The following is a 12,255-nucleotide window of genomic DNA, read 5'->3' on the forward strand; positions in this document are numbered from 1 at the left end:
TCAACACTGTGGATTACTCCCTTGTCCCTGACACTCTCTTCTCTCTAGGTTTTCCTAACACTATTCTCCTAGTTCTCCTCCTACCTCTCTGACCACTACTTCTCAGTCTTCTTTGCGAGATCTTCATCTAAGTCATACCCACTTATATAGTTGTCCACAGAGCTCTGTCCTGGGCCCCTTTCTCTTCTTCCTCCCTACTGTTACACATGGTAATCTCATTCACCTCCCCATAGATTCAATTATTATCTCTATAAAGGTGATTTTCAGGTTTGTTTTTCTAGGATCTCTGTTCTCACACTTCCAATTGCCTTTTAGACATTTCGAACTTGATGGTCCACAGACATCTTAAACTCAATATATCCAAAGCTAAACTCATTACTTTCTCCCACCTCCAAATTCCGCCTCTTCCTTTCTTGAGTGCCACCATACTTCTAGACTCTCAACCTAAGTGTCATCCTCAACTCTTCACTTTCTCTGACATCCTATATCCAATCCGTTTCCAGTGCTTATTGATTTTTACCTTCATAATATTTCTCACACATGCTCTCTTTTCTCCTGTGTCCACTACCTCCACTACAGGCCCTCATCACTTCACATTTCAACTATTGCAAACTGCTGGTGGGCCTCTCTGCCACTAACGTCCCCCGACTCCAGTCCATCTTCCACTCTGCTGTCAAGTGATCTTCCTAAAGTTTGGGTTTGACCATATCATATGTACACCACTCCCTCTACTCAATAAACTTCAGTGACTTCCTATCACTTCCATGATCAAATATAAAATATTCTGCTTGGCATTCAGAGCCCTTTATAAGTTGCCCCCTCCCCACTTTCTAGTCTTCTTACATCTTATACCCTTCCAGGTAGTCTGTAATCCCATGGCAATGTCCTTCTCACTGTTCCTTGAATGAGACATTCCGTCCTCTGGCTTCCTTATATGTCTTCAAGTTCCAGCTAAAATCCCATCTTCTAAGGAAAGCCTTTCCTGATCCACCATAATTCTAGCACCTTCACTCTGTTATTTATTTCCTACTTAGGTTGCATATAGCTTGTTTTTATGTAGTCATTTTGTATTTCTCCCATTAGACTGTGAGTTCCATTAGCACCAGGGACTGTTTTTTGCCTTTCTTTTTATCACCAGAACTTAGTACAGTGCCTGGCACATACATAGTAAGTACTTTATAAGCACTTAATAAGTTTATTAACAGACTCAACTGGCAGGAGAATTCCTATTTGACCTTGGACTATCTTGCTTTCAAAGTCACTGGTTGTTCACAAATCATTTTTTGAAAGCTACAACTTTATGACCTTAGATAATGCTGACTCCAGCAACAAATACAAGTTTCTAAGGGAGCTCCCAGGGGAGCTAGATAGGGAAACTCCTGTTGAGTTAACAAGTTAATGCTGAGACAGGGCAAGTTCATAGTCCCAGGTAGAGTATGCATATCAGGTGTTCAAACTGCTAGCTACACCTGATCTTACTAACAAGAAACACGTTGTTTCCCTACTCTTAGCCAGATACTAATGGGATCTTTGGACTGGCTTGTTTAAATTCTTTTCTTGGGGGGTGGGAGGGACAAGAGGGGAAAGAGAATAAGAACACTGCCAGTTTGAAAAAGAAACAGTGAGTAATTATATTTGTAAAGCTGTAACGTTCCTTGCTGAGAGGTGCTTTCTAAGTACCAAACTGGAACATTTTTGAAAAGTCAAAAAAGCTCCTTTTTCCCTGAGAGTCCAGGACTCCAAATTCTGTGTTCCTTTGACTTGCCCAGGACAGTTACAACAGCCCCTGCAGCCAGAAAAAAAAATGCTAGTCGTTTTGGTGTGTGTGCGCACGAATGTGTGTGTGTGTGTGTGTGTGTGTGTGTATAGGGGGAAAAACAGACCTTTAGAGAAACACAGACAATTTTGAGAATGACGAGTTTCGTAGGGTGGCAACTTCCCACCAAATAATATGAGATCAACCAAAAAACATCACAGAATCTCAGAGATGGAAGGTCATACCGACTGTTTGCCTCAAACTAGGATTGGTTCTTCATAGCCACTCAACCTTCTGTCCTCTCTGACCTCTGTGCTTTTGATCAACCAGTTCCCACCCACCATTCTGTTTAAAAGTTAAGCTATACCTATTCATCCTTTCTTCCTTCCTTCATCACCCAGTTTAACATACGACTTTCTTCATGAAGTCTTCCTTGGTTCCACCATCGAGCTGTGGTATCTCCTTCCTCCAAATGCACATAGTAATTTACACTGAGCAGAAGAGCACATGGAAAAGTAGGATGTGGTCCCTGGCTCACAGGGTGCTGGTTGACTCATGTTCAATGATAGTGAACAGCATAAGATGAAGTATAATAAAGCTCAATTATACAGCTCGCTCATGCGTAGAATTTTTTAGAATACAAAGCCCTTTCCACACAATAGCCTCCCGATGAGGTTATCACAAGCATTATTATCCCTATTTTATACATGACGAAGCTGATGATCAGAGATGTGAAGGGAACTTGCCTCAGGTCACACAGTTAGCAAGTGGCAGAGCTGGGACAGTCAGATTTTCTGACATCAGGCCATTTGCACCATTTCAGGCTGCCTGTGGAGGAAAAGACATGGGAAATCATGTCAGAAAACCTTGGTTCAAGTCTCGCCTTTCCTTTCAGCCCTCTGACTTTGTTCCCTCAACTGTAAAATAGAGATAATAATTCTTGCACTGCCCTACTCTTCAAGGTATGATGAGGAAAGGACTTTGTGATGCCACTTGTGATCTCTTACTCTCTCTACTCCCCCCTACTCTGATTACTGACCTTGCTGGCTTCCTTTAAGTCCCCACTAAAATCCCACCTTCTACATCAAGGTTGTCCAGAATGTGGCCTGCAGTTCAATTATGCAGCCTGCCTACAAGCATAGAAATTTATATAAATGCTTTAGTAAATAAAGCTTAGCTACCTCAGAGCGCTCACTAAAACGACAAATCAAAATATATTGTCTATTGTTTCAATAAAAACCTAAGGTTGGACAGCCCTGTTCTGCATGAAGCCTTCCCCAACCCCTCTTAATTCCAGTGCCTTCCCTCCATTAACTATTTCCTATTTATCCTTTATATAGATAGCTTTGCATATATTTGTTTACATGTCTCCCTCATTAGATTGGAAACTCCTTGAGAGCAGAGACCATCTTTAGCCTCTTTTTATATCCCCAGCACTCAGCACAGTGCTTGGCACATAGTAGGTGCTTAATAATTGTTTATTAATTGATCGATTGATTGATTAAATGTTGAAGGTTTTCAGAGGAGGAGGGAAGAAGGAAAGCTGAGTGTAAACCAGGGAAGATTTCATAAAGAAATAATCATGATGCTTATATTATTTGGGGTGTGGCGGGGAGTTTTGCAGGAGCAGCATGTTATAGTAAACAATAATAATAAAAAGCCTTGGAATTAGAATTGTGAGACCTAGATTCAAATAGTGGTTTATTACCTGTGTAACCTTGGGCAAATCATTTAGCCTTCCCAGGCCTTGGTTTCCCCAAATGTAAAATCAAGGGTTCAGATTAGATGGCAGCTGAGGTCCCTTCCAACTCTACATCTAGGACCCTTTTATCCTATGATTTGAATCCAGTTCCTTCTGGCTCCTAGGTCTGCTTACTAACTCTGTTATACCCTACTTTTTTATCTGTAAAATGGAATTATTAATTAAGTTTGTACTACCTACATCATAGAGCTATTGGGAAGAAGGTGCTTTGTTTATGTTAGAGCACCATAAATGTGGACCATTTTTATTGCCAAAATTACAAATTCTTACATATAAAATAGAGAATAAGTATCACCGTAGCACCTACCTTCTAGCTTTGTTGAGGACCAAATGAGAAAATGTAAGTAAAGTCCTTGCAAACTTTAATGCTCTCTGTCCATGCTGCCTCTCATTCTAATAATAATTGACAGCAATATTTGGGTGTCCCAACGATGCCTGTTAGCACCAGTGCTTGTGTTTGTGTTGATGGGATCTTGTTTTTGGTTTTCAGTGGCCCACCCTCAGGACCCTCATCACCCATCAGAGAAGCCTGTCATCCAGTGCTACAAGTGTGGAGAGCCATGCAAGGGTGAAGTGCTCCGGGTCCAAGCCAGGCATTTCCACATCAAATGTTTCACCTGCAAAGGTATTGTGCTCATGTGCTTTCTGGCTTGGCCATTTAAGGTTATAGGATATCAGCACAGAAATGAGACCTTTAGAAGTCACTTCTTCCAATGTCCTCATTTTATGAAGGTGAAACCAAGGCTCAGAAAAGGGGAGGGACTTTCTTGTGGTCTCACTTCTCAAACTAGAATTCAAATGTCTCAGCTCTGTCTAGTGTTTTTTCCCAGAAACCATATTGCCTCTTTTTTCTCTTCAGTCTACCCCAGAGATGGGGTGAATTTTAAAATTTACCCTAGAATAGTAACTGTAATTTATTTTTCTGGTTTAAACAATGTTCTCACACTAAAACCTGACAAGGCCCTGTATTTATTTATTACTCACAGGGGGTTGGCTGTCTGGTAAAAGCCAAAAGACTGTGGGTCACCAACCTGAGGATCAGGATGTGCAGACCCTAAACCACACCAAGATCACTGTTCTGAGGAAGAAGGTTACACCTTGCCTCATTTTCTCTTGCTTTGTAGAATGCAGAGAAAGACCATATAAACCCATCCTCCATCATTTAAAAAAAAATGACAAACAGAAACAAAAACGCAGGCAACCTTTTAGAAGTGAGATTCCAAGCTTCTCCTCTCCCCTCACCTATTCTCCTGTTTATCTGAGTGGATAGCAATGGCAGGTGGTTGAGTAGGCAAGGACCTCCCTTGCTCAAAGATATCTTCCCTCAGAGGGTCTACAAATTTGATATTTGCTCAGCTTATTAAACTCCTCTTTTAAAATAAAAATAACCCCTGAGAGTTTCAAGCCTATCACTAGTCCCCCACACTTGAGTGGAAAATTCCTTCCTTAGATGGATGCCAGTTTCCTGTTTGGAAGCATGGGAATTTGGTTTTGTGGGGACAAAGGAAGGATAACCCTGAAGCTCTAAGCATTTACAGGATGGCCTTAAAAGGGTCCTGGATGCCTGAGGGTGTGGTGGTAAAAGTTTGGGAAAAGAGAGGGTAACAAAGATGAACTCTTCCTCAGGCCCTAGCAACTAGGCTTGCTAATTGGAAATCATTTCTTATTCAACCTTTTATATAACCATCATCACTTTTCTCACCTATAGATTGGAAGGCGTTGGACTCAGTGATTTTTCAGGTCCTTTCTGGCTCTAGAAATTCTAGATCAGGATTCTAATTCTGCTACCTGACTTGGGCTTCTAGCATTGAAGTGCGTACATGTATGGACCTTTGGCTGATAGAATTCTTGAAAAGATGCCGGGGCATCTTATCACATTATGTGTCTGTTCAGAATGGGCTTTTCTGAAGTTCTAAAACATTTTCCTCTGGCAAGGAAGCACAATAGAGCAGAAAGACCACTGGGTGGCATGAGAGGCCCCCGGCTCAAATCCCATTCATGAGGCTCACTACTTCTGTGACCTTGGGCCAGTTATTGAACTTCCCTAGAATTCTCTTTTCACATCTGTAAAATAGGGAGGGAGGGTTGTTGTTGATGACATCTGCAGAAACTTCCAGCTCCAGGTCTGTGATCCAATCACCCTAAGTGAGATTTGGCAACCAAATTTGAAAATAGAAAAATTGGCTAGATCCCTACCTGATGGGCACGGTCTGTTGCTTATCGAATACAATCTTGAGCAAGCCATTTTCCCCTCGAGGAGCTTGTAAAGTGGGGGCGATGATACTTGAACCACTGACAATCCTGGATTGTTGACCAAAGTGCTTTGTAACTGCTTAATATTATCCTTTGTTGTTGTCGAGTCATTTTTCAGTCATGTCTGACTCTTTGTGACCCCATTTGGGGTTTTCTTGGCAAACATACCAGAGTGGTTTACCATTTCCTTCTTCAAGGGATTAGGACAAACAGACGTTAAGTGACTTGCCCAGCTAATGAGTATCTGAGGCCACATTTGAACTCAGCTCTTCCTGACTGCAGGCCCAGTGCTCTATTCAGTGAGCCACCTAGCTGCCTCCAATTTTAGAAATACATTTAATAATTATAGCAGCCTGCATTTATCTAGTTCTATACTTTACAAAGGGCTTGGTATGTGTGATATCCTTTGGTCCTCATACCACCTCTGTGAGGTTGGTATTATGGTCATCCCTGTTTACCAAGATGAAAAAGCCTGAAACTTAGAATTCTAATGGCTTTCCCTAAGTCACTTAATTAATTAATCTGGGGCAGGATTTGAGGCTGAGTCTTTCTGACTCCAAGTGCAGCACTTTATCCTCTATACCTGTGGTACACTCAAATAGAATTATGGGTCACTAATCCATATATAGGGATCCCTGCAGGCCATATATTAACTTAGCTTTCAAATGTAGTGTTATCCAGGCTACTTTACACCCCACTGCTTCTAGTTAGTATCAGAGCTAAGACTAGAATTCTATCTCCCTTTCTCGTGGTTTTATTTTTCCTACCACAGCCTACTGACTCCTACCAGGTATTTATTACATCTTCATATCCTTCAGGGGTTTTCCTGGGATTTTACTAAGATGTGACTATAGGGAGAAAAGGATTTGGAGCTAGGTAATTTTTCTCCCAACAAGTGAGTATATGTTGGATGTATTTTATATCTGTTATTGCCAATAGAGATTTGTCTCATATCAGGAAGTCTCATGTTTATAGCTTTAGAAGTCTCTCTTGTACATGGTGATAATATCTTAATTTGGTGATATTCTAATCTGTTCTGATAATGATTCCTAGAGATGTTGGAACTTCTAGGAAATGACCTGGGTTTCTATCTTCTGCACTTTGAATTAAGGAACTAGCTGGCCATTATCTAATCTGTAAAAGGCCGACAGATGTGCCTCATTTCACATAATAAATGTATTCTTGAACAGTTGAATTTTTATAAATTGAGTTATACGTCAAATCCACTAGGAACACTGGCTATTGTAAGAAATCCTCATCAAATGGAATGATTAATTTCCTAAAGTAAATAACCATTACCTAAACTGAATTTTGTAAATCTGGGAGTGTGATGTTTAAGATGTTTTAGACACATAATTTCTGGGTAATTTAATAATTTTATTAACAATCCCAGCAAGTTTATTAATAAAAGGGTGGTCATTTGGCCATCTCTCTTAGACCAAACACTCCTTATGGCAGTAGGTTCACAGTTTATATGCCCTTGGAAGAGTAGGTGTTACTGAGGATGGCAATGAGAGAATGAATATTATAATGCAAAACTGGTCAGTGTTACACTGACGGTCTTGGGGTATGACTTATTGGATCACCCATGGCTTGCTCAAAGAGACTATTTCTGTATTACCTGCTGACAAAAGGGAGAAATCAGCATTTTCCCAGACCTGAATAAACACAATGAGCAAGAATCTTCCCATTAGACCAAACTTAGAATTTCTTTTTCTGCCAGATTAGCTCTTGACCTGGGTAAATCTTTGAGAAAGATTTCCTACACTGGTTGATTTCTGGATGAGGAAGTAGAAAAGGGGAGAATTCTTGGCTGTGATTTAATAATTAGTTATTAATACAGGAGATAAATAATAATTTCTTCTCTCAGGAGGGAGTAGCATATGGTCATAGGAATGCTAGATGGAGTCAGACCTGGGTCTGAGTCCCAGTTTCTGCCATTTGTGACTTGGAATGAATCATTTAATCGCTCAATTTGCCTGTTCTTTAAAATGGGCTTCCTTTTGAGGGAAAGCACTTTGTAGTTTATAAGGCCCTAAAGAGTAGGTTATTAAATAGAAATTAGAGTTGTTGCTTTACTTTCAGTTAGGAGTCAGCTCCCAGTGAGAGATTAGCAAAATCAAGTTCTGCTTTGTGGATAGAGTCAAAGACATATCTTTGCACAGCTGGTTTTATGCATAAATAAAATAAGCAGCAGTCCACTGGCCCTTCCTCCACCCACCTTTGTCCTCTAAGGATAAAGCTTTCCCTTCTATAATTAGGACATAAGACTTAAAAATATCACGATTCAAACAGAGGTTTTGATGTTGAGAAGGCTGAGGGAGCAGTAGAGCTTGGAGCGCCTGAATTGTGTAGAGTAGGATATTACTGGAGGAGCACATGGAAGTATAAACTGACCATAGACTTAAGTGACTTCATGGCTTTTCTATAAGCTGGTCTTGGGGGTGTATGTGTTGTAGTGGAGAGCAGGAACCCAATGAATTTTCCTTATTTCTCATAATGTTTGACAAGTTGGAATCAAGAGTTGGTGGCTTAAACTTGGAGTTCAGCTGGTTCCCTTACAAAATGATCGCAGTGGTTGCCAAAGGCAGGGTATATTTGTAGAATATTGTCATTACTAGGTGTTAATTGTGAGATGAGGTAGGGGAGTTTTTAAGGTTCTTTCACATATAATTTGGCTCTTTTGTTTCCCACAGCAATTTATTTAATGTAGCAACCCAAGTGATGAGCTAAGCAGTGCTTAATTAATGAATGAATTTAACAATAAATTTAATTGAAGCTACTAAGAAATAATAATTCTCATAATCTAAATTCCAGTGGCTTTCTGTTATCTCTAGGATCACATACAAACTCCGTTCTTTGACATTTAAGGTCTTTTATGACTTGGCCCCAACCTACCTTCACAGCCTTTTATTACAGAACAAAATCTCTAATTTTTCCAAGTAGCATTTAAATGTGAATGGTTTGCTACAATTCCCTCTGTGCTTTTTCACCTTCAGCTTCCCAAGGAGCATCTGTAATGCCATATTTTAATTAAAATTAATTAAAATTATAAGACATATGGTTGCAAAGAGTCTAGACTAGAGTCTCCTGATGTCCTGAAATGAAGAGGATCTATATTAAAAGACCCAGCTGTTAAATGTGGTGCTAAGTCAGATTGGTACATGGCACTGAGAAGAGATACTTTTACTAAAGACTGTTATCCTGAAGCTCTTGTATAAGCTGGTTCTCCCTGTGTAGGCTATTTTTAACCTCCAGATCATTGGAGGTTGGGCTCATTTGGGCCTGTTGGACAGGGACTCTTTGGTGGTGGGAGTATCTAACACTGTCTTCTGCAGTAAAGTCTACAGGGAGTTATAAAAAAGTGATTGGATAAAGACATATTAAGCTTAGTTCCCCTTGGGTATTTTTCTTAGGGAAAGCAAGAACAGCGGAACTTTAAGAGATAAGAGTCACACAGTGGACAGGAGCCAACAGGGATGATACTGGTGGGGACAGATTGACTTTCATATATAGTAATGACCCTCAGGGGAATAGAAGAAGGCAGTGGGTGGGAATCTTTGCTTTTTTCTCCCTTTGGCACCAGCCTTGCTTTCTCTCTATCCCTCCCCCTCACCCCTCTTTGACCTTAGCTACATTTGCTTTTATTTTTTTCCTTAGTGCCATATTTATCTTGTTCTGTTACTATTGTGCAGTTGTATTGTGACATCATATGATTTGAGTTAATAAAAAAATTCTTTTTTCCCATTTTGGACAGTTGTTACCAGTCAGGGTAGTAGATTTATCAAATGAGCTGACTGATGGACTCCAGAGCACCCATCAGAAAGGCGATGGTCAGTATAAAGACAAAAGGCCACTTATATATCTCCAAGTAAATAGCAGGCCAAGGAGTGAAGTGGAGGCCAGAAATCTGTTCTCAAGTGGAAAAAAGCCCAGGGAAGTATCCAGGGAATGGTCAGGACATGAGCAGTCTATCCAAGACAATGTCCAACAATCTCTTCCCGAAGTCCAAGACATTCTGAGGGTAGATGTGACAAATATTTTATTTTACTTTTATCAGTGACTTTTGTTTTTATATTATACGTATTTCCAAATATATCCCTCCTTAGCTGTCCTGCCCAGCAAGACTTGCTTAAAGGTTTAAGAAGAATGAGGAAACAAAAATCAGTAGCAGAAACAAACATATTGACTGTTTCTGTGTGTTCCACACCCACAGTCCTCCATCTCTTCAATGAAGAGAGATATATTTTCTCAATATATTTCAAGAAGCAAGTTTGGTTATCCTAATGACATACTGTTCTGTCTTCTTTTACTGTTCCTTACATGTATTTATTGGAGTCATTGTAAAAATATTTTCCTGATTCTACTTATTTTACTCTGCATCAGGGCATGTTTCTCACATTTGTCTGAATTCTTTGTATTGATCATTTCTTACAGTACAGTAATGTTCCATTATATTCATATACCAGTTTCTTTAGCCATTCCCCAATTAATAGACACCTTTTTCCCTAGTTCTTTGCTACAACCAAAAGTACTGTTATGAATATTTTGGTGTTTTTAGAGCCTGTTCTTTACCTCCTTGAGGTAGATGCTAAGCAGTGGGATCTCTGGGTCAAATTTTCATTTTTTTTAAAAAATAATTGCAAGTTGCTCTACAAGTGATTAGGCTGATTCACAGCTCCATCAACCATGTATTAGTGTTTGTCTTTCCTCATCCCCACAAATATTCTTATCCATTTTTGTCTTTTGTCATCTTTGCTGATCTGTTAGGAATGAGGTAAAACGTTAGCATTGTGCCAATATAAGTTTAATAGGATATCTGTCCACATAGTGATTCCATCAGATTCACCTTTTATGTAATTTTTTATCTTGAGTATTTTCAATAAACATCCATAATATAACATTTCAGTTTTCTGAAGAAGCTACATGGTCTTAAATGGTTATAAGAAAGGAATAGAACAGGGTCATGAACCTCTGTGGAAGTCTGAATCCTATGAACCTCTCCTAAGAACAGTGTTTTTAAATGCATACAAAACAAATATATGGGATTATAAAGGAGACCAATTATAAATCAATTGTAGAAGCATTTTAAAAAAACCAAGTTACAGACCCAACAGCCCCTGGAATAGAAGATCTTTAGAAAAAAAGATGCTGTTAAAGGTGGTACGACATGTCTTGGTAACAGATGTCACTGATGAGAGAAGCTTTGGTCAAACTCTCTTGTCCCAAAGCCCTTGCTTTAGTTGTCACTTCTTGTTTTGTGCTATTTTCAACCTGCACATTATCAAGCTTCCTTTTCTGCATGGACAGCCTGGATAGATGTTATTTGTGAGCTCAAGTAGAGAGCTAGTTGATAATGAGAGAAGGAAAAGCACTGTCTCATGCCTGAGAAGTAAGCTCTGTCTTCAGAATGAGATCCATTTTAGAGCATTTTAGCTATCCAGTAACTCACTGAAAACCAGAGCAGTATGAAAAAGAAGAAGTACCTAGCAGGGAAATCAAATGAAAAGTAGCTGCCCTGCCCTTTCTAGCTGTCTCCATATCCAGTCTGGGAAATAGGACTAATAAATTATAGCAGATGCACTTTTTTGTTTTTCTTGCATTCTGTTGAAGATGTAAGATCATTGTAGTCAAAGGTCATTACTTTAATGGTGTCTACAATGGCATTCTTCACATTACCTCATGAGAAAGACAATGAATGAATAATATAAAAAATAATTCGAGGTGAAGGGGGAATGTTTAAGACAAAAATTTATAGGTTCTATAAGAACCGAAAGAACTTGGAGACTAGCTAATTCAAAATCCTCATTTTGCAGATGAGGCTACTGAGGCCCAGAGAAGGGAAATTATTTGCCAAAGGTCAGTAAGATTCAACAACATTTGTTAAGCTCCAGCTATGAGCAAGACACTGCTGTAGAAGCTCTAGGTGATGCAAAAATAACAATTTTTTCTTTCAAAAAGCTCATGTTTTACCGGGGTGGGAATAGAACTTATATGTACATGAGTAAATACAAAGTACATGAGTTTTGTTGTCATTCTGGATCTGAATTTCATTAGCATAGGAAGCGCCCAGGGAAGAAATGCCTTGTATTTATTCTTCATGGTGGTTTATTCTTCATAATGAATAGGCCACTTACTATAGGGTCAGGAAGGTCTGTGTTCAGGTCCTACCTCAGACACTTACTAGCTGTGTGACCCTGGGTAAGTTACTTAGACTCTCCTACTCCAGTTTCCTCATCTGTGAAAGGAGAGGGTTGGATTTGTTGGTTTCTAGGGTCCCCTCCTCCTCTGAACCTCTGATCCTATGATCCTGTGCAACCAATAGTCTTAAGACCAATAGAGTTGCCTTAAGCATTGAGAGGATAAATAATTCGCTTAGTGTCACTGAGCCAATAATGTGGACTTGAATGTGGGTTTTCCTGACTCTAAAGTTAGCTCTATATCTACACTCTATGGTAAGTCTCATAATACAAAGTCAGCAAAC

At 39.6% G+C, this 12,255-nt stretch overlaps 1 protein-coding gene across 27 annotated transcripts in view; it reads left to right on the forward strand.

The window, feature by feature from the left end:
• Nucleotides 1–12,255, forward strand: part of ABLIM1 (actin binding LIM protein 1) — a 399,591-nt gene that overhangs the window by 198,822 nt on the left and 188,514 nt on the right. For all 27 annotated transcript variants that reach the window (XM_036736806.1, XM_036736804.1, XM_036736807.1 and 24 more), the window contains exon 2: nucleotides 4,009–4,143. In XM_036736806.1, coding sequence (XP_036592701.1) covers nucleotides 4,009–4,143 — 135 coding nt within the window. The remainder of the gene's footprint in view (nucleotides 1–4,008; nucleotides 4,144–12,255) is intronic.

Source organism: Trichosurus vulpecula, chromosome 8 (genome assembly GCF_011100635.1).
Source record: "Trichosurus vulpecula isolate mTriVul1 chromosome 8, mTriVul1.pri, whole genome shotgun sequence".
Lineage (NCBI taxonomy): Eukaryota > Metazoa > Chordata > Mammalia > Diprotodontia > Phalangeridae > Trichosurus > Trichosurus vulpecula.